Source organism: Arvicanthis niloticus, chromosome 9 (assembly GCF_011762505.2).
Source record: "Arvicanthis niloticus isolate mArvNil1 chromosome 9, mArvNil1.pat.X, whole genome shotgun sequence".
NCBI classification, from domain to species: domain Eukaryota; kingdom Metazoa; phylum Chordata; class Mammalia; order Rodentia; family Muridae; genus Arvicanthis; species Arvicanthis niloticus.
In genome coordinates this window covers 60,784,560-60,807,610 of record NC_047666.1, presented here as the reverse complement: position 1 = coordinate 60,807,610, position 23,051 = coordinate 60,784,560, and the positions used below count along the sequence as shown (strand labels likewise).

General features: G+C 42.5%; 1 protein-coding gene across 1 annotated transcript; it reads right to left on the bottom strand.

Moving 5' to 3' along the window:
* Nucleotides 1-9,977: 9,977 nt before the first annotated feature.
* On the bottom strand, nt 9,978-22,907 carry Necap1 (NECAP endocytosis associated 1). Its single transcript, XM_034512358.2, has 8 exons — nt 22,751-22,907; nt 16,500-16,600; nt 16,260-16,364; nt 15,441-15,522; nt 14,624-14,732; nt 13,987-14,170; nt 12,111-12,213; nt 9,978-11,595 (listed from the first exon to the last, which is right to left on the bottom strand). Exons 1-8 carry the CDS (start codon nt 22,843-22,845, stop codon nt 11,547-11,549), a joined length of 828 nt encoding a protein of 275 aa, XP_034368249.1. The 5' UTR covers nt 22,846-22,907; the 3' UTR covers nt 9,978-11,546.
* Nucleotides 22,908-23,051: the final 144 nt, after the last annotated feature.

The window sequence follows — 23,051 nt, the reverse complement described above, 5'->3', positions numbered from 1 at the left end:
CACATAGTATTTATTTGCTTAGGATTCATTTAACGTGTATGTGTGCTTGTGCACCATGTAGATAGATGCCTACCTACAGAGGTCAGAAGGCATGAGATCCCCCAGAGCTGGAGTTACAGATGGCTGTGAGCTGCCTGACACGGACACTAGGAAACCTCATCCAGGTCCTTGTTATTTTTCATTGTGTGTCCACGGCATACATGTGGTCAGAAAACAACTTACGGGAAAGGATTCTCTCCTATGCTGCAGGTTCTAAGGATCAAAATTGGTTTATGAGGCTTAACGGCAAACACATTCCTGCTGAGTCATCTCACTAACCTTTTTGACTTTCTGATACTAGTCATGATCGATTTCCATACAATAAAAATATTTTTTCTCACTCCCCTTCTGCCCCTGGCCCGGATACCAGTGACTGGAGCAGTCTCCCAGCCGATCTGCTCCCCTCTGGAAACTGAGTCCGGAGGCACCCTAGGGAGGTCACAAACTACAGAGCTGCAGGCATCCTAGAGTGGACATGACCCAGAGAGCTGCAGAGCAGGGGACATCATATCCTGAAGCATCATAGAGGAGCAACTACATTCAGAGCAGCAAACACCTAGCTGATCTACCACTGTGGAGACTCCATATCCTGAAATATCCTAGAGGACCCACTGTACCCAGAGCAGCTGGAGCTCAGGATCATAGAGTCATCCAGACCTGAGGAGTTCTGACACAACCAAGATAACTGGAAAGGCAGACTCCAGTCAGAACCAGTGAGTTCGAGCAGCATTACACCTAACCAAATGGCAAAAGGCAAGTGTAAGAATGTAAACAACAGAAACCAAAGTTTCTGGCATCACCAGAACCCAGTTCCCCCACCAGAGCAAGTCCTGAACACCACATCACACCAGAAAAGCAGGACTCAGAATTAAAATCACTTCTAATGATGATGATGGAGGACTTTAAAAAGGACATAAACAACACTCTCAAAGAATTTGAGGAGAACGCAGGTAAACAGGTAGAAGCCCTTAAATAAATGCAAGAAAACGCAACCAAACCAGGTGAAAGAATTACACAAAAACGTCCAGGATCTAAAAATGGAAGTAGAAACGATAAAGAAATCTCAAAGGGAGACTACCCTGGAGATAGAAAACCTAGGAAAAGGATCAGGAGTCATAGACCCAAGCATCACCAACAGAATACAAGAGATAGAAGAGAGAATCTCATGGGCAGAGGATACCATGGGAAACATAGACACAACGATCAAAGAAAATGTAAAATGTAAAAAGCTACTATCACAAAACATCCAGGAAATCCAGGATACAATGAGAAGACCAAACCTAAGGATAATAGGTATAGATGAAGGTGAAGACTCCCAACTTAAAGGGCCAGTAAATATCTTCAAAAAATTATAAAGGAAAACTTCCCTAACCTAAAGAAAGAGATGTCCTTAAATATACAAGAAGCCTACAGAACCCCAAATAGACTAGACCAAAAAAGAAACACCTCCTGTCACATAATAATCAAAACATCAAATATACAAAACAAAGAGAAGCTACTAAAAGCAGTAAGGGAAAAAGGCAAAGTAACATATAAAGGCAGACCTATAAGAATTACACCAGACTTCTCACCAGAGACCATAAAAGCCAGAAGATCCTGGACCGATATCATAAAGACCCTAAGAGAACACAAATGCCAGCCCAGACTACTATACCCAGCAAAACTGTCAATCATTATTGATGGAGAAACCAAAAATTTCCATGACAAATCCAAATTCACACAGTATCTCAACACAAATCCAGGACTTCAAAGAATAATTGGTGGAAAAATCCAACACAAGGAGGGAAACTACAACCTAGAAAAAACAAGAAGGTAATCTTCCAAAAGCCTTAAAAGAAGGTAGCTACACAAACATATCTCCACGGCCAATAACAAAAATAACAGGAAACAACATTCATTTTTCCTTAATAGCTCTTAATATCAATGGACTCAATTCTCCAAGAAAAAGACATAGACTATCAGATTGGATACATAGACAGGACCCAACATTTTGCTGCATACAGGAAACATACCTTTGTGAAAAAGATAGACACTACCTCAGAGTAAAACGTTGGAAAACAATCTTCCAAGCAAATGGCCCCAAGAAACAAGCTGGAGTAGCTATTCTAATATAAAATAAAATCATTTTTTCATCCAAAAGTAATCAAAAAAGATGAAGAAGGACACCTTCATATTCATCAAGAAAAAATGTACCAAGAGGAACTTGCAATTCTGAACATCTATGCTCCAAATGCAAGGGCACCCACATACATAAAAGAAACTTTGCTAAAGCTTAAAGCATACATTGTACCTCACACAATAATAGTGGGAGATTTCAACACCCCACTCTCAGCTATGGACAGATTGTGGACACAGACACTAAACTGAGACACAATAAAACTAACAGAAGTTATTAACCAATTGGAATTAACTGACATCTATAGAACATTTCATCCTAAAACAAAAGAATATACCTTTTTCTCAGCACCTCATGGTACCTTCTCCAAAATAGACCATATAATTGGTCACAAAACAGGCCTCAACAGATACAAAAAGACTGAAATAATCCCTTGTACCCTATCAGACCATCTATCAGACTAAGACTCATTTTTGACATGGACAAAAACAACAGAAAGCCCACATACACATGGAAACTGAACAATGCTCTACTCAATGATAACTTGGTCAAGGAAGAAATAAAGAAAGAAATTAAAGACTTTTTAGATTTAAATGAAAATGAGGACACATCATATCAAAGCTTGTGGGACTCCATGAAAGCAGTACTAAGAGGAAAAAATCATAGCTCTAAGTGCTCACAAAAAGAAAGTGGAAAGAGCATACACTAACAACTTGACAGCAAACCTGACAGCATTAGATCAAAAAGAAGCTAGTATACCCAAGAGGAGTAGACGGCAGGAAATAATCAAACTCAGGGCTGAAATCAACCAAGTTGAAACAAAAAAGAACTATCAACAAATATCAACAAAACCAGGAGCTGGTTCTTTGAGAAAATCAACAAGATAGACAAACCCTTAGCCAGACTAACCAAAGGGTGCAGAGACAGTACTCAAATTAATAAAATCAGAACTGAAAAGGGAGACATAACAACAGAAACAGAGGAAATTAAAAAAAATCGTCAGATCCTACTACAGAGGCCTATATGCAACAAAATTGGAAAATCTGGATGAAATGGACAATTTTCTAGATAGATACCGGGTACCAAAGTTAAACGAGGAGCAGATAAACCATCTATACAGTCGCATAAGCCCTAAAGAAATAGAATCAGTCATTAAAAATCTCCCCACCAAAAAAAGTCCGGGGCCAGATGGTTTCAGTACAGAATTCTATCAGACCTTCCAAGAAGTCCTAATACCAATTCTCTTCAAACTATTCCATCGAATAGAAACAAAAAGCACACTACCCAATTTGTTCTATGAAGCTACAATTACACTCAAACCTAAAACCCACAAAGAACCAACAAAGAAAGAGAACTACAGACAAATCTCTCTTATGAATATTGATGCAAAAATACTCAATAAAATTCTCGCAAACTGAATCCAACAACACATCAAAGCAATCATCCATCATGATCAAGTAGGCTTTATCCCAGGAATGCAGGGATGGTTCAATATTCCAAAATCCATCAATGTAATCCACTACATAAATAAACTCAAAGAAAAAAAACACATGATCATCTCACTAGATGCTGAGAAAGCATTTGACAAAATTCAACATCCCTTCATGTTAAAAGTCTTGGAAAGATTAGAAATTCAAGGTCCATACCTAAACATAGCAAAAGCAATATACAGCAAGCCAGTAGTCAACATCAAACTAAATGGAGAGAAACTTGAAGCAATCCCACTAAAATCAGGGACTAAGCAAGGCTGCCCACTCTCACCCTACCTATTCAATATAGTACTGGAAGTCCTAGCTAGAGCAATTAGACAACAAAAGGAAGTCAAAGGGATACAAATAGGAAAGGAATAAGTCAAAATTTCACTATTTGCAGATGATATGATAGTATACTTAAGTGACCCTAAAATTTCCACCAGAGAACTTCTAAACCTGATAAACAACTTTAGCAATGTGGCTGGATTTAAAATCAACTCAAACAAATCAGTAGCCTTCCTCTATTCAAAGGATAAACACGCTGAGAAAGAAATTAGGGAAATGACACCCTTCACAATAGTCACAAATAATATAAAATATCTCAGAGTGAATCTAACCAAGCAAGTGAAAGATCTGTATGACAAGAACTTCAAGTCTCTGAAGAAAGAAATAGAAGATCTCAGAAGATGGAAAGATCTCCCATGCTCCTGGATTGGCAGGATTAATTTAGTAACAATGGCCATCTTGCCAAAAGCAATCTATAGATTCAATGAAATCCCCATCAAAATTCCAAATCAATTCTTCATAGAGATAGAAAAAGCAATTTGCAAATTTATTTGGAACAACAAAAAACCCAGGATAGTGAGAACTATTCTCAGCAACAAAAGAACTTCTGGGGGAATCACCATCCCTGACCTCAAACTATACTACTGGGCAATAGTAATAAAAACTGCATGGTATTGGTACAGAGACAGGCAGGAAGATCAATGGAATAGAACTGAAGATCCAGAAATGAACCCACATACCTATGATCACTTGATCTTTGACAAAGGAGCTAAAACCATCCAGTGGAAAAAGGACAGCATTTTCAGCAAATGGTTCTGGTTCAACTGGAGGTCAACATGTAGAAGGATACAAATCAATCCATTCATATCTCCTTGTACAAAGCTCAAATCCAAGTGGATAAAAGACCTTCACTTAAAACCAAATACACTGAAACTAATAAAAGAGAAGGTGGGGAAGACCCTCGAATGCTTAGGCACAGGGGAAAATTTCCTGAACAGAACACCAATGACTTATGCTCTAAGATCAAGAATTGACAAATGGGACCTCATAAAATTGCAAAGCTTCTGTAAGGCAAAGAACACTGTCAATAAGACAAAACGGCAACCAACAGATTGGGAAAAGATCTTAACTAATCCTACATCTGATAGAGGGCTAATATCCAAGATATACAAAGAACTCAAGAAATTAGACACTAAACAACAAAATAACTCTATTGAAAAATGGGGTACAGAGCTAAACAAAGAATTCTCAACTGAGGAAACTCGAATGGCCAAGAAGCACCTTAAGAAGTGTTCCACATCCTTAGTCATCAGGGAAATGCAAATCAAAACAACCCTGAGATAGCACCTCAGACCAGTCAGAATGGCTAAGATAAAAAACTCAGGTGATAGTAGATGCTGGTGAGGATGTGGAGAAAGAGGAATACTCCTCCATTGTTGGTGGGATTGCAAGCTGGTACAACCACTCTGGAAATCAGTCTGGCGGTTCCTCAGAAAATTGGACATAACATTACCTGAGGACCCAGCTGTACCACTCCTGGGCATATACCCAGAAGATGCTCCAACATATAACAAGGACATATGCTCCACTATGTTCATAGCAGCCTCATTTATTATAGCCAGAAGCTGGAAAGAACCCAGATGTCCCTCAACAGAGGAATAGATACAAAAAATGTGGTACATCTACACAATGGAGTATTACTCAGCTATTAAAAATAATGAATTCGAGAAATTTTTAGGTAAATGGATGGATCTAGAAATTATCATCCTGAGCGAGTTAACCCAATCACAAAAGAACACACATGGTATATACTCACTGTTAAGCGGATGCTAACCCAAAAGCTTGGGATAGTGAAGACTCAACCAGCAGACCACATGAAGCTCATGAAGAAGGAAGACCAAGAGGGGATGCCTCAGTTCTACTGAGAACGAGTAACAAAAATACTCAAGGGAGCAAATATGGAAACAAAACATGGGACAGAAACTGAAGGAGGGGCCATCTGGAGACCATTCCACCTGGGTATTCATCCCATGTACAGTCACCTAAGCTAGACACTGATGTGGATGGCTGGAAGTGCATGCTGTCAAGAATATGATATAGCTGTCTCCTTAGAGGTCTGCCAAAGACTAACACATTCAGAGGACGATGCTCACAGCTAACCACTGATATGATCAAGGGTTTCCCAATGAAGAACTTGGAGAGAAGACTGAAAGAGCAGAAAGGGTTTGTGACCCCAGGAGGAAAGCAACAATACCAAACAACCAGAGCCCCCCCAGGGTCTAAACCACCAGCCTGGGAGCACATAGGGAGGGACCCATGACTCCAGCAGTATATGTAGGGGAGGATGGCCTTGTTGGGCATAGGTGGGAGAGGAGTTTTTTGGTCCCATAAAAAAACGAACACAGAGTGGGGGGGGGGAATCTGAGGGTGGGGAGTGGGTAGTAGGGGGGTAGGTGGGGGCACAGCCTCATAGAAGCATGAGGAGGGGGGATGGGATAGGAGGTCTCTGGGTGGTGGCAGGAAGGTAAATATAATACCCAATTTTTTTAAAAAGATGAAAAAAAGGTTAAAAAGGAGAAAAAAGAAAGACAAAAAAAGAAAAATAGGAGATTTAATAACACAAAGGGAAGGATTTAGAAATTTAGGAGACAATTTATGTTAATGGAAACAGCATCATAGAAACTGGAAAATCACACCCTCATAGAAGCACAAGGAGGGGGGATGGGATAAGGGGTTCCTGGGTGGTGGTGGAAATGGGATAAGGGGATAAAATTTGAAATGTAAATATTACAACCAATTTTTAAAGGGGGAGGGGAAAGAAAAATTGTTAGAACCAACATCTTTTTTAAAAAGTCAGCCCTCTAGGAAAAAAAAAATTTTTTTCTTTATACTAAAACTTGTTCTGAGAATTGTATATTGCAGAATACACAGCCTTGGTGTATCTACTCATCAAGCATACTGAGCAGACCTGCCCAAACCTCCGATGTCCTGGAATTCCATCTGGATGCAGTGAAGACACAGCGTCAGAGGCTTATCAATTTACTCTTCCCCCCCCCACCCCTCTTCTAATATCTCAATGCCCTTAATCAGCTTGAAGAAGTTAAAGAAGAGTCAGCGCCCCTATTCCCTGGGCTTGGGGACTAATGTGGTTAATATTGGGCTGTCTTTCTAGGGAAAAGTAGTGGTTTTGTTGGAACAGGGAGGATTAGCTAGGATTTATTGCATAGCCATAACCTATTGGTAGAAATCTGTATAATTAATATCAAGATGAAGTTATAATTTCTTAAATAGTACAAAATTTACTTTGATTTCAAATTTAAGGTTTTCATTGGTATGAGCTTCTTATTGATATAAAAGTGAGATGAATATTGATACTTTCATGGGCATTGTGCCTGTATAACACATTTAGGAATACAAGGCTTAGACCCAGTCCTTTAACGTTTTTAACTTATTTGGGACGGTTAGCCTATGAGTTAAGGGACTATAGGAAATTCATGGCTTTGAGTTTAATGTTAGGGTGTTTTCCATATTTTATTTAGAAATAGCTGAGAGGAGTTAACAGACAACAGTCCAGGTTACCTTACATGGATAGTTGGTTTTCAAAACGTCAGAAGTCCATAGAATTGACGTTACAAATATTTCTATATTAATGTTCATTTTGATTAGAGACCTGTCTGCTGCTGACAGCTTCCTGTCATGGATTCTAAGAAGAAATTGAGCATCCTTGGAGTTACTCCAGTTGTGCAGAGACAGCCACTAGGCAAGAATTGCCTCTTTCCATCTACAAATTACTGTCCAGAAAAGGACACACTTGCAGAATAGTCGACTGATTATATCTGCCTAGACAGAGTAATCAGCCCTTAATAATTCTGCATCACTAAGGTCTGTCAGATGATTCTGGGCCAGAAGGCTGAAGTTTTGATGTTCCAACGTTCGGTAGTATAGGGGCTTTCCAGGTGTTCAGTGGTCCCTACAAATTGGCTAAGTTTTAGAAGCTATGCTTAGTGCTTCCCATAATTTCAGTTAACTCAGTCATTCTGGATTTCTGACGGGGTTGAAGACCTATAGTCTCATAGCCAATCCTGGCTATTTACTCTGAGAGAAAAGATCTGAGTGGATGGTTTTCAGCTGACATTCATTCTAAAGCCAAGAAAAAAGTCAGGTTCAAACCTAAGTGTTTTAGTTAGGAGAGACGACAGAGGTTCTGGTTAGTCAACAAAATGATGGACTGGGTATTAGGACTATCTTGTACCTCACTGGTACAATTAGGAATAATTATGCTCTAATTGCATTTTGAGAGAAAAAAATTATTTTAACAGAAAGGGTGAAGCTAGGTGATGAGAGAAAGAGAGAGAAAGTGGGGGGCAGGGGGGAATTGAGGCAGATGTTCAAGTGTCTCCACCAGTCAAAGATAGTTTATATATCTAGTTTGGGTATTGGGTTACACTCCTGATTGAGCATTACCAAACTTATAAAGCCTTTGATTAACATTTTTAAAAAATGTATAAAAGCAAAAAGGAAAAAGGGGTATGGGATAGGGGTTTTCTAGGGAGGGGAAATAGGGAAAGGGGATGGCATCTGAAATGTAAATAAAATATTTTTTTAAAAATTTTCTCTCTTTTTCACAATGCCTTAATTGTGGAAGACCCTTGATAAAGGAGGTAGGTACATTAAACACAAAGGCTAAATGTGAGACAATTCCAATGTTTATATTCCAATTCTTAAAAATTTAAGCCGCTCAACCAGGATGGAAGCAAGCCTCTGTGCATGTGAAGTCCGGCTGACGTTTGAGGAACAGCCTTCTGAGGGAGGCTGTTAGGAGGGCAAGCTAACAACACAGAGGGGATCCAACACAGCACAAAACAAGCATAACACTATCAAGTCTTGAGAGGACGTCACTCCAGGCAGCAGCTCGGCTGGAGCCTAAACTCCCAATCTCTGGGAAAACTGAAGTTCAGTATGTGAATCAAGTGACTCATATATGGTCTGATGGGGCATGGTGTGTAATTCTCACATGTAGTCTGATGGGGCGTGTGTGTAATTCTCATATGTGGTCTTATGGGGCATGGTGTGTAATTCTCATATGTGGTCTGATGAGGTATGGTGTGTAATTCTCACATGTGGTCTGAGGGGCATGGTGTGTAATTCTCATATATGATCTGATGGGGCATGGTGTGTAATTCTCATATGTGGTTTGATGGGGCATGGCGTGTAATTCTCATTTGAGGTCTGATAGGCCATGGTATGTAATTCTCATGAAAGGGTCACATTCTGTACCAACATGTCACATGGGTACAAGTAGGTATTTGAAATCATTTCAAAACCACATACCACAGGGCCTTGGACCATTCTCAAGGCAGATTATTTTTTTGCTTATGTGGTAAGAATTCCTTATACTTTTTGGATGTTATCCCCCTTATTGGTAATCTGCAAATTTTTTCCATTATAATTATGTTGTCTATAACATAACATAGTGTTCAACATCATAGACTTTCCATGTTTGCTGGTTTTTGTTTCATTGGTTTGGAGGGCAGGGATGAGTTCTCATCTAGACAGGGATGGCATCAGAGTCTCTAAGAAGCCAAGAGAAGCTGGTCCTCCCACTTCCACCTGTGAGTGCTAGGATCACAAGCATGTACTATCATGCCCAATGTTACGTGGTGCTAGGAACTGAACCCCAGCTCTGCACATGCTCAGAAACACCCATTAACTAAGCTACTAATGTGTCTGTACTTTTGATGCCACATCCAAAGTATCATTGATGCAATGACCATCAAGGCCTTTTTCTGTATTTCTCTAGTTTAGTGACCCTGGATATTAAGTTTAAATACTGAAGGGGTTTGAATGTTAAGTGTCTGCCATAGTTTCTTAAAAGAGTAACAAGTGCATGTGTCCTTTTATTGTTTGCTGGCCCTTTTGTACTGAGCCAGTTAAACTAAAAAGATAAATGGGGCTAGGAATGCATTTAGCAATAAAGCATTTTCCTAACGTGCACAAAGCCCTGGGTTTAATTCTTACCACTGGGAGGGGAGACAGGACATAAACCAAAAGATAAAAAAACCAAGGCCTTTTTAAATATCTTTAATTACCATTATTGCACCGATACAGCATACGCTTATATACATATATCTTCAACTTCATTTTCAATTTTCAGCAATTCAAATACATAATATATTATCATCTTAAGAATACAAAGAACACAAAATGGAGGAAGATTGAGAAAATAGGTTTCCCAATAGTCACTAGTGATTCTATACTTCCTTCTTAGTGTTTATATTGGAACTTAAATGTCCTGCCATGGCTCTGCAAGAAGAGAGCTGCCTGGGAAGGGGAGGACGCAATGGGGAAAAAATGGACCCGAAGTTAGAAAAAGCTAAGAGTAATATTGAGAAGAAAGAATATGTTTGAAAGGACCCTCTTCAGCCAGAGTGTGCTATCAAAACAGGTGCTTGCAGGGTGTGAGTCCTCCCACTCCTCCCTCACACTGCCCAGTGAACAACGGACAGTACCCCAACCTCAACAGGATGCTCTTCACAGCAACTGTAAAAGGAATGGTGGGCAGACACTGGAGAGGAATGGGGCAGTAACTTGCTTTAAGATATCCTAAGCTGGGTATCAAAGCCTACCTGTCACAGGTAAAGAAAGCTGTGACTTAACCTCCTTCACATTGCATAACAACAGCAGCTTTCCATGGAAGTGCTAGACGGACTGAAATGAAATGTTTATGAAAAGGGCTCAAAACCAGGCAGCAAGGCATTATGGGTACTGAATGGGAGGTAAGTGCTTCCAGCTCTCTGCTCTACACATCAAGTTAAAATTCTTCAGGTCAAACACAGGGTGAGTATAAATTAATGCTATGCTTCAAATGCAGCAATTACATGGAGCTGCAAGAAATTAAACATTTCTGTAGACTACCACATGGAAAGCACAGCCCCTTGACCCCCTTCATCTCAGAAATAGTCACTGGTCAAAGATACTGCACTACTCAACAAGAAAACAGTAAGGTGCCACCAACACAACCCTCTTGTCAAAGGAAAAGACATGTAAACACACAAGAAGGTGATGGGGCTCCACCCAGCATGGACGATCACTGAATGGGAAAAGCCTGAAGGAGGCCTTATAGAAAAGACCCGAGACACCGCTTTTTCCAAATCTACCCCTACGAAAACCCTAACCTTGTGAGTCTGGGGCCAGCCTGCCCATTTTTAGTCTTAAATTAGTAGAGAAGACAGTTTCAAGGCATTTGTCTCTCCTGAAATTGCTAACTAGGGAATGATGAGATGACTCTGAAATAAGTTCAAGAATTTACATATGTTAGAGGTCACTCCCACTCAAAAAGTTGGCCTTATGACCTCTGCAAAGTCAGTCAGTGTAATAATTCTCACTACTCCCCTGCTTGGTTATGAACAGGAAACAGCAGATTATCCCCTGGCTATACAGCAAGTAACACAGAGGTAACAAAAAAAAAAAAAAAAAAAAACACCAGCCTGAATGCACAGAGAAGCTACAGGAAAGACTGACCACTGATTTGGGGGGGTTCTGGGAAATGAAGCCATCCCTCAACTCCCTCTTAGAATGGTGCCCATGAGGTCATTTTTATTCTTCAAGTGTCCTTAACTTCCTGCCAATGCTCCTCAAAACTGGACCCAGTTAGACGGCTGTGGTGCCTGGGTTGGAACAGAGCTGTAAGACAAGGAAAGAGACAGAAAGCCATGGTAGCATGTTAGTGTGAGATTCCAGTCTTCATCTCTGAGTCTAAGAAACTGCTGTCCAGAATTTCCAGACTCCCGTTCCCAAGGCCTAGTGTACACATAAGCCTCTTCCTCCAGTTTTCCTCACCGCTAGTCTTAGCACTCCCCCACAGCTTTCCCTGGAACTCCTACTGAAACCCGCTAGACAGCAGCTGCTTCCCCGACTATACACACCCTCTATACCAGAGGCTCTCACCCTGTGAGTAGGAACCCATTTGAGGGTTGAATACCCTTTCCCAGGAATCATGTATCAGATATCCTTCATATCATATATTTATATTACAATTCGTAACAGTAGCAAAATTACAGCTCTGAAGTAGCAATGAGATAATGTTATAGTTGGCAATCAGCACAACATAGAAACTATTAAAACCTCACGGCATCAGGAAGACTGAGAAGCACTGCTCTACACACTGAGGGAGAGCTGCTGGGTACACTGCCTATTACCTGGATGCAGTGCTGAAGTCTCCCCACAAGTCATTGCTTGTAGAAACTGGAGCTGGTGCTGAAGTCGAGACAGGAGCTGGAGAATCCAAATCTAACAGGATATCTGAACAAGGCAGGGGTGGGGGAGTAGAGGAGAGTTTAACCGTATGTTCACAAGAAAACCTACACCAAAGATCACAGCAGCTTTATTTCTAAGCACTCAGAATGGAACAGTCTGAATGCTCTTATGTAGGCGATAGTTAAAACACTGCAATAAGTACATATAATCAGCAGTAAAAAGGAGAACACTTGACATACAGGATGACTGAGACTCACACTAAGGGAAAGAGCTGGTCCCCAAAAGTTACAAACTGCATCACCTCACCTACATAACATGCCTAAAGCAGTAACTTCATATAAACACAGGGAAAATAAGAGACTGCCACAAGCCAGAAATGGGGGGTGGGGGGGCAGAGGAATAAAAGGTTATAAAGGGTGATACTGAAGATTCTTACAGTGAGGCTGGAGAAACAGCTCAACGGTTAAAAGCATGTGCTGCTCTTCCAGAGGACCCACGTTCTGTTCCCAGCCTCCAAGTCTGGGGCTCACAACCATCTGTAACTCCAGCTCCAGGGGCTCTGATACCTTTGACATCTAAGGGCACTTGCACTCACATCAAAAATAATAAATTTAGCCAGATGGTGATGACACACACCTTTAATCCCAGCACTCAGGAGGCAGAAGCAGGCAGATCTCTGAGTTTGAGGCCAACCTGGTCTAAAGAGTGAGTTCCAGGATAACCAGAGCTACACAGGGAAACCTTGATTCTAAAAAACAAAACAATAATAATAATAATAGTCTTTTAAAATAAAAGACAGTGACACAGACTTGTTGCAGCCTGACTGTCACAGTGGGTCTGTGAACCTATGCAGGGCAAAACTGCACAAAGTGAAGGCCATCTACCTATGCACACATACAGATGGATGAGGAACCAATGCGATCAGAAGACAATGTAACAATCAAAGAACGTTTTCTAAGGTGCTTTTAGAGATACTGAACAAAGAGGATACAAGATTTCTTTCAGTATTTTTCTTCTTCTTTTCCTTTTCCCTTTTCTTTTTCTTCTTCTCAATTTAAGACCAAGTCCCCAATAGTTCAGGCTGGCCTGGAAGTTATGTCATTTAGGATGACACTGAGCTGCTTCTCCTGCTTCTCCCTCCAAAGTACTCAGAAATCCACCTGCCTCTGCCTCCCAAGTGCTGGGATTAAAGGCGTGCGCCACCACTGCCCGTCAAAGAATCCTTTTTTTAAATTAATTAATTAATATGTCTTTTTATTGTTGTTGTTGTTTTGGTTTTTTGTTTTTTGAGATAGGGTTTCTTTGTGTAGCCCTGACCATCCTGGAACTCACTCTGTAGACCAGGCTAGACTAGAACTCAGAGATTCCCCTCCAGAGTGATGGGATTAAAGGAGTGTGCCACCACCACTACCTTTTATTATTTTATTTATGTGTGTGTGTGTGTGTGTGTGTGTGTGTGTGTGCGCGTGTGTGTGTGTGTGTGTGTGTGTGTGTACCCATGAATATACACACATAAGTGCCTGTGCCCTCAGATGCCATGGTGAGCTGTTTAGCCCATGTGTGTGCTAGGAACCACACTCACGTCCTCTGGAGGAGCAGTACTTACCTTTAGCCATCCCTCTAGCTCAGAAACAGTCTTCTAAATAACCACATGGTTTCTGTCAGAGCACCTACTAGATAGCACTTCACCAGGAAACCTCTGATCCCTCCCCAAAATCACCTTGTCAGTACCAAAAGCACCTTCCTAGCAACAACTCCTCTGTAAATGGATTATCTATTTAAAACATGAGTTATTTTCAAGTTAAGCATGAGACTCACCTGAATCGTTACCTCCATGGTTAGATTTTGGAATAGGTGGTGGGGTGACATGGTTGCTGATGGCAACTGAGGAGGACGGAGGGGGAATAGTGACTTTGCCTCCAGGTGGAGGTGGAAGTAAGCTCAGGCCCCCAGTCCCTGAGGCCCGGGGCTTAGAAGCACCTCCTTTCTTGGCTGTAATGTTCTACAAGAGAGAGAGAGAGAGGGATGTCACAGACCTAGAGAATAACAGGAAAATAATAATAATAAACCTCATACCCAGTCAGCATACACCCTTAACCACAGTACTCTAAAGGAAGAAGTGGGTGGATATGTGATTTCAAGGCTAGCCTGATCTACATAGCAAGTTGCAGGCCAGCCAGGGTTATACAATGATACCTTGTCTCAAAAAAGAAAGTAGCAGCTGGAGAAATGGCTCAGCATTTATAAAGAGCTCTGGCTACTATCCAGAGGACACAGGTTTGAATCCCACCAACCCCCATGGCAGCTAACAACCATCTATAACTCCAATCTAGAGGATTCAATACCCTCTTCTAACCTCCACAGAACACTGAATGCCTGTAATACACAAACAAATATGCAGGCAAAAATACCCATACATATATAATAAACTGTAAAGAAAAGGAATCACACTTACCCCAATACTCAACTTGATGGTCTGTCCTTCCTTGAAGCCTAAATCCAACTTGGGACGATTATCCATTTCCTGTGATTCTTTGGAAATCTCGGTTTCCTGCTTTACCCATCTTTGGGGAAATAAAGAATTTAATCTCAGTTTGCAATTACCTGAAGCAGAGTCTGACCCAAATCTGATTATCTCTCACTCATGAACTGCAATTCTAGAAAACAGAGTGGGGACCCATAAAACATGAGAGAAAAATCGAAAAAAATATCCAAAGGTTCAGACTGAGAAGCAATACTGAGTGTATGGTAGACACATCCCTCTCAAGAGTTCTCAGCCCTGTGCCTGACAACTGCCCAAAAGGAGCTGTGTTAGTTACTATGTCCTTGCAGGTTCCATCTCTGGGCTTTAGACTTCAGAGTCCTGAAGCAATAAAGACCCAACAGTGTCCTAGAGACAGGAGGTGATGTGGTACGGGTGCTGGTCACTACAGCTGTGCCAAGCTCACATGCAGGCACAGAGCACATCAGCTGCATAAGTGACAGGAAAGGTGCACCACTGCCTGTGTACAGTTGCTGCTGCTGTGGGCCGCCCTCCCCCATCATTTTAAAAGCAAGGGCAAATTCCCCATGGGTGTTATCAGGCATCAACACAAACCACTACACAAGGATCTAAAATATATTACAGGCTGCATGGAAAGATGAGACCAGGTACAAAGATAAGAAAGACGTACAGAACAGACTACTAAGTAAACCACATGTCGAGAGAAACACCCGCCCAGGCAGCACCCCATAATTATGTATCCTGAAAACCAAGAGCAAGCTTCACTCACTTGAAATGATCTTGCAGGGAAACGTTAAAGTCGAAGGCATCTCCCCGATCCGTGAAGCCAATGCCAATAAACGCGCTGCGCCCTGTGAGGAGGAGGGATCTCAGAAAGCATGTTCCCTGTGACAGCTTCCACCTATCAGAGCTACGTGTCATACGAGACGTGTAAGATCTGCTTAGAATGTTCTCACAGGCCAGCAGTCAGCAGATAGCATGCAACCGAAAGGCCAATTCTCCCGACAGCCTGAGTCTGACAATGAAGTTCCACTGAAACAGAGCCACACCGAATGTAGCACCTATGGCCGCTTCACCCTGCAACCAGCACACTAAAAGCTGCAGTCACAACCTGACCCATGCTGAAATAGTTATTGCCCTTAGTGAGCAACCTATTAAAAACTACAAAGAGGTAGGACATGGTGGTACCCAGCCTTAAGCCCAGCAAAAGCAACGTTCTGAGTTCAAGGCCAGCCTGGCATATATTACAAGCAGACAGGACTACATAGTAAGATTCTGTCTTAAAAAAATTAAATGAAGAAATGGCTGAGAAATGCTGCCCTAGAAATTATGATTCAAGACGATTCCATCGAACCCACCATAGCTATAACATGCTCTCTTTTTGTTAGATGAGTATTTTGATTAACTTAACAAAATTGAGCATAAGCTTCCATCTATAAAATATTCTTTCCCTTCAATAGCATCATAGTAACATTGAAAATGGAAAGAAAAAGCTATGAAAGGACGAGAAACGTAATGAGGACACAATTTTATTAGAGGACAACCTATTTTCCTACCCTTATCCCACCGCAAAGCCCGGGTTTCTTACCGGTACCATCCTGGATCCTGATGACAAAGTAGCGGCTCGAGTCTGTCACAGTCTCCACAGCAATACCAGGATACTGTTCTACGGGAGCCTGAGCAAAGAGCTCCCCTAACAGTAAGAAAAAGACATCTTTGAGCAGCCGCAGCAAAGCTAACTCGGCTAACCGGCACTCCCCACAGCAGCCCTTAACTTACAAAGACACTACCCAGCATGCACCACACATGCCTGAGGAGCTGCACTTGCCTGAAACTTTATCTTCCAGTTTGATGTAGGCAATCTTCCCTTTTGAAGTGATTCGGAGGCGACCAGTCCAATCAGGTTGGTCTAGCTTCCAGTCAGATGCCCTACGAAAGGAAAAGAGAAAGCCTGAGGCCTCAGGTACATTCCATGAGCAGTTTTTTGTATTGGTTTGGTTTGGTTTTAGCTTTTCAAGGCAGGGTTTCTCTGTGTAGCCTTGGCTGTCCTGAAACTCACTCTGTAAACAAGGCTGGCCTTGAACTCAGAAGTCCACCTGCCTCTGCCTCTGCCTCTGCCTCTGCCTCTGCCTCTGCCTCTCTGCCCCTCTCTCTGCCCCTCTCTCTGCCCCTCTCTCTGCCCCTCTCTCTGCCCCTCTCTCTGCCCCTCTGCCCCTCTGCCCCTCTGCCCCTCTGCCCCTCTGCCCCTCTGCCCCTCTGCCCCTCTGCCCCTCTGCCCCTCTGCCCCTCTGCGCCTCTGCCCCTCTGCGCCTCTGCCCCTCTGCGCCTCTGCGCCTGCGCCTGCGCCTCTGCGCCTGCGCCTCTGCCTCTCCTCTGCCTCTCCTCTGCCTCTCCTCTGCCTCTCCTCTGCCTCTGCCTCTCTGCCTCTCTGCCTCTCCTCTGCCTCTCCTCTGCCTCTCCTCTGCCTCTCCTCTGCCTCTCCTCTGCCTCTCCTCTGCCTCTCCTCTGCCTCTCCTCTGCCTCTCCTCTGCCTCTCCTCTGCCTCTCTGCCTCTGCCTCTGCCTCTGTCTCCCGATGCTGGGATTTCACTGGCCATATTTTCCCATGCTAGAGGGGCTATTCCTTCTGCCTACTAAATAGTCAAGAGAAATAACTCAAGCTCTCTTTAAACTGAAGCCTCATGTTCTCATGTTTCATGCTGTCTAGTACAGGTGACGAGCAATGTTTCCTTTGTGCCACTTTCAAGTTTAGTAAGTACCAACAGAGATATGCAAAGTAGGTACAAATAAAAACCAGCAGCCAGCCAGGTGGTGGTGGTGCACACCTTTGATCTCAGCACTCAGGAGGTGGATCTCTGTGAGTCTGAGGCCAGCCTGGTCAACAGAGCAAGTTCCAGGGCAGCCAGGGCTACACAGAGAAAACCCTGACTCAAGATAGGCAGGAAGGAAGACCCAAAACCAAATTTCTTAAAAATTGTGATGTAGTTATGTGATACAGACTTAACTTGCATACAATTCCTAATATCAGAGAAAAATATAATAAAAATTAAGCTGAGTTTCATGATACACACCTTTAATCCCAGCACTGAAAAGGGAGACACAGGCAGGCCTCTATGATTCAGTCACCCTACTGTACATAGTAAGCCCGTCTCAGACAGCAATCTAAAAACTCAGTTTCTCCTATGGCGGTACTCTCTTACCTAGAGGACAGTGCATCTGCTGCACAGTGCATCTGCTGCTCCTGAAATCACTAACCAGTATTATCAGTCAGTGACTTCAGCCAGTATTTACACAGGACTGACAAAGTGGCAGACACTATTCTAGATATTCTAGATGCTTGGGCTATAACAGCAAACAAAACATTCTTCCCCTCAGGAAGCGTACAATTCAACAGAAGGAAACATACGTAATTATTAGTTTAAGGTCAGAAAAAAATACAGAGGCAGATAAGGTATCTAGGAGGACAGTGGGGGACGGGTTACGGGATTCAAAAGTGACCAGGAAGCCGAGAAGGAAGCTCAGTGGCCAAGCTTGTTTAGCAAGCACCCAGCCCTAGGTTCCACGGCCCCAAAAAAAGGGGTCAAGGTAGGCCTCACCAAGAATGTGAATGTTAGGCAAAAATGTAGAGTGGCACAAAGGTTGTGAAGATAACCACCTGCATTTACATTGGATGTGAGGATTGGATCTCCATAGGAAGAAATCCAGGCCTGACACTGTAAAACTGGTCAAAGGCTCAGGAGGAAGCTGTAAAATACAAAAAAAAAAAAAAAAAAGAGCAGATAGCAGTTTCCTTTGGGTACCTGAGAGGAAAGTGCTCTAAGCACAGTGTGAAAGTACTGAGGTGAAAGCATGCTTGCTGGTCAGGTTTGAGGACAAGAAAGCTGTTGTTCCTGCAAACAGCCAACTGGGAGAAACAATAGAAGGCCAGACCACGAAGGACCTCACAAGCCATTCAAAGCAGCTCTTAGGCTAAGTCAAAATTGGTGAGGCCAGGTTTTAAACGTCTATGACTCAGTCCTCCTGTATTTCACAGTGTTACTTTGTCTGCTGTGTGACAGAGGAGATGGAGGGCTGTGACAATGAATCACAAGGGGGCTCAGGACACAGGAGCAGAAAGACCAGGTGGACTCTAGATTCTAAGATGAAGGCAGCAGGATACTCTAACGAGGAGCAAGAGAGGTCAAGAAGAACTCCAAACTTTGTAAGGCCTGAGCAACAAGCTACCAACAACTGAAAAAGGAAAGCTGTGTGGAAACTCTCTGGGAGGATGAAGGATGAACTCATGAATATGCTGAATTTCAAGTGTCTGATAGGTTTTCAAGAAAAGATGAGGAGGGGACAGCTGAGTCTGAAAAACCAGGGCTCAGGAAAAGCATCTCTAACATAAACACCACTGTTACAAACCACCCCAAACCCACCATTGTTATCTGCATTTATATGAACTCAGATGAAACCTAAGGTATTATTTATGACCAAGACTATAAAACACTGGATTTAGATGTGGTTTTATGGGTGTAGGAAAGGGGGAATTATGTTAATAGTTTACCTCTTATAAGCCTCAAGACTTCAAAGTGTGCTGTGCATGCCTAAAATCCTTTAGAAGTTAAAAGCAGAATTATACGGAGTGTGAGGCATGCCTAAGCTACAACATTAAGGCCTTGTTGCAAAATGAAAAACAAAAACAAACAAAAAATTCACCATTACTTACAGGAAGAAAAATAAAATGAGAAAATTTAACAAGATAGTAAGGTAAAAGAAAATCAAAGTTAAAAACTAACAAAACCCATAGGATTTTGTCTTTGCAGTGTTTGGAATGAACCCCAGGTCCTTGAGTGTGCTAGTTGAGTCCCCGACCACTTACCCCACAGACCCAGCAGAGCTTCTGAATAGGACTGAAAGAGAAATGCTTTCACCTCTTCTCTCTTGATGTTCTGCCTTCAAAAACTCTTAAGTACCTGAATCTGATCCAGACTAGAACATTCTACAAGTCCTCATGAATTAACATTGTTTTTAAAAAACATTTGCTTGCTTGCTTATTTATTTTGGGGGTCGGGGTACAAATACGCCATGATATATATGTGGAATGAGATGACAACTTGCGGGCAGGTATCTCGTCGTTTTATCTTGTGTGTATGTAGTGTCCTTAAATAGTAAACAAATTTTCAATAAATAAATGGATGCATGCCAGCAATTTCCTTCATCCTTTATCCTTAATTCCTCACCCTCTCTAAAACCAAGACTAAGGAATTCTTGGATTTGCTGGTCTCCAAACACTATAACCTAACCTCATTGGCCAGGTGTGCGGTGAAAGCATTAAGTCCCAACAGTTGGAAGCAGATCTCTGAGTATTTGGAGCCACAGGGCTATACTGTGAGACCAATCTCACATTTTGTCATTTACCTAAGCAATAAAAAATTATTTATAAAGAAATGAGGGAGAGAAAAAAAGTGACATTCTTTAACCAAATACTATGCCAGGAGTTACTCTATTCTTCTGACAACCAGGTGATTATATCTTGAATCCTAAGAATCAATATGTTTATTTTCAAAGATGAGAAGATTAAAGTTCAAGAAGTGACTTTCCCATGAAGTAGTAAGTTAAACTTATTTATGTTATTGGGGGAGGGTTTTCTCTTTATGTGTGCATATGTACAGGTGATTGTCAAGGCCACACAGCATCAGATTCCCTGAACTGGAGTTACAGCAGTTTTGAGCCTCCCACTGAATGTGCAAAGAGCAGCCATCTCTCCAGTCCAGCTCTTGTTTCAGAGTTTAAGACAGAGCTTCCTGTAGCCAAGGATGGCCTTACACTCCTGATTCGCATGTACCTCCATCTCCCAAGTTCAGAGATCAGATGTATGTGTCAAACTTCAGTCACTATACTGTAAAAGTGAGTAATGACAGGATGCCCCTTGGATAATAATATCAAAATAAGCATAGGGAAGAGAAAAAATTAAGAAATTGCTTTGATGGGACACTGTAGTGACCTGATAAGAGGACAAAGGCTATGAAATAAAGAGACTGTAGATGGAGGGAGGGAGGCTTGATATCAAAGGAAAACAGAAGACTTCAATGTATCTGATATCATTTCAAAAGTTTTAACCCCTTTACTTAGCAGTTCAGCTATTGTTAGCTTATGTGATTGGGTTGGTTGGATAATCCAATTTCTTTTTTAACATATTATTCATGTATGTATGTGTGTGTAAGCCATGCCACAACATGCCATAACACACATGTGGCAGTCAGAAGACAATCTGTAAAGTTACTGCTCTCTTCCCTTATATGGATTTAGGAGATCAAACACTAGTTTTTCAGCCCTCACAGTAAGCACTTTACCTGCTAAGATGGGCTCTAATTTCTTTTTTCAGTGAGCATTTGATGAATGCCTACTATATATAGTGCAAGACACTATGCTGGTGCTTCTAGTGCCTACAGATACAAAGTTTAGCAAGACTTCAGGCTGTTCATTCTACCCTGGAGATCAGAAGACTAAACATTAAAGCAGAGATAGAGATGAGCATAAAGCACTATGGGAGTCCACAGAGAGCTGGCCTAAACCAAAATGGGTCAGGCAGTGGGAGGTGTGAGGTAAATCCTAACATGGTACCTCAGACTGCCATCAAGATGCATGCTGAGTTTCAGTCACAGTCAATGTGAGGTCTGAGTGACAGCTCCTTGAAGGCAGAACTACCTCTGCCAAAAGACTGATTAATGATGAATGACCCTCTGGTTAGGAAGCAAAATGGAGATGTGGAGAAGGAAACTTTCCAACAAGAGAAAAACCATGAAGGTATGCTGGTCAGAAAGGGGATAAGACTAGTATTTTTATAATGTTTTAGTAACGCGACATTCTTTTATTTAACTCTCAAAAAAAAAAAAAAAAACTGTGAAGGGGTTGGGGAAATGGCTCAGTAGTTTAGAACACTTGTTGCTCTTGCAGAAGACAGGGAGGGGTTCAGTTGCCAGCACCCAGATGATGGTTCACCAACATCAGTGACTCCAGTTCCAGGAGATCTGATGTCTAACAACATTACTCTGACCTCTGTGAGCACAAGGCATACACACTCATACATACAAGCAAAACAACCATACACATACATACATATAAAATAAATACATCTTTTTTGGGGGAAAAAAAAAAACTGTGAGGTACATAAGAAGTGCACAGTATTCTTATGTTACTTCTCCTATTTCACAAATGAGAAACCTTAAGGCCTGGAGAAGAAAAAGGTTGATTGGCTCATAAATTACACAGCTATTTAGTGTCCAGGGCTCAGACGCAAGAGTTTTCAACAGTGAATTCTCTTTAAACTCCGTAACATCCTACGACATCCTCAAAGCCTCAGTCACTGGATTACAGGGTTGTCAGGCCTTTCAAGAGAAAAAAAAAAAAAAAAATGGTGCATTGGCTCTGGCAAAACTACAGGAGAGGTGACCACGTTGGTAGGAAGGCAGAAATCCCTACATAATCAAGACTACAAGGTGGGAGGAAGGAAGCGGGGATTACACACACTTACACACACACACACACACACGCAATGAAAAAACGCAATAGCTCATCACTGGAAAACGAGATCTTAACGTGTGCCCACTGCCCTCCTCCCCCCCCCCAAAAAAAAAAAACCTAAACGGTGGGTGATGACACTTGGTGAGAATGACAACAGTGTCAATTAAAATAGATCATCCAAACAGTGACTGCAAAACTACGATTACAAGTGTCAGGAGGTATCCGAAGCGTGGGGGAGGAGGAGCGTGCTGTGTGCGTGTGCATATGCGCGCGCGTGGAGGATTACAAGCCAAAGGTCGCAGAAGAGAGTAACAGATGGAGCAGGCATGAATGGATGGCGGATGACGAGGAGCAGATGTCCCAAGGGGGGGACGGGGAGGATTAGGTGGAAAGATGCATGAAGGCAGTAAGAAAATAAAATAAGAGTTCCCGCAAAACAGAAAAGTGGACAGAGACGCTGACAGCCTGGGTGGTAAGCTAACCAAAGGACCGCTCCGCGGCAACGGCGCGAGCCGGAGGGAGCGTGCTGCCCAAGGACACACCCGCGGCGCCGGCCGCAAATGCCGCTCCGTACCTGTAACCGCGGTTGGAGGCCCGCGGCGGAATCCGGTAGACGCTGACGTCGGGCTTCACACACAGCACAGACTCGTATTCCAGCTCGGCCGCCATCTTGGCTCCGCTAGCGCCGCGGGGGCGGGGCACGGGTGGGGGCGGGCTGAGACGCCGACGGTTTCCGCTGCGTCACTTCCGCTCGGGTACAGCTTTGAGGTCAACCTCTAGGCGGCGCAAAACCTGTTAAAATCTGGAAACACTGACGCTCTTGGCTCGCCATCTTGAGTGATGGCAAGGACGGGCTCAGAGGTAGCGCTCTTGCC

Excerpts from the sequence above, each read along its gene's own strand:
- Necap1 (XM_034512358.2), bottom strand. The coding sequence starts at position 22,845 with ATGGCGGCCGAGCTGGAATACGAGTCTGTGCTGTGTGTGAAGCCCGAC. Across the intron at positions 15,523-16,259 it reads CAGGATCCAGGATGGTACCG|GGCGCAGCGCGTTTATTGGC; the intron begins GTAAGAAACCCG and ends TCCTCCTCACAG. Across the intron at positions 14,733-15,440 it reads TCCCTGCAAGATCATTTCAA|ATGGGTAAAGCAGGAAACCG; the intron begins GTGAGTGAAGCT and ends ATTTCCCCAAAG.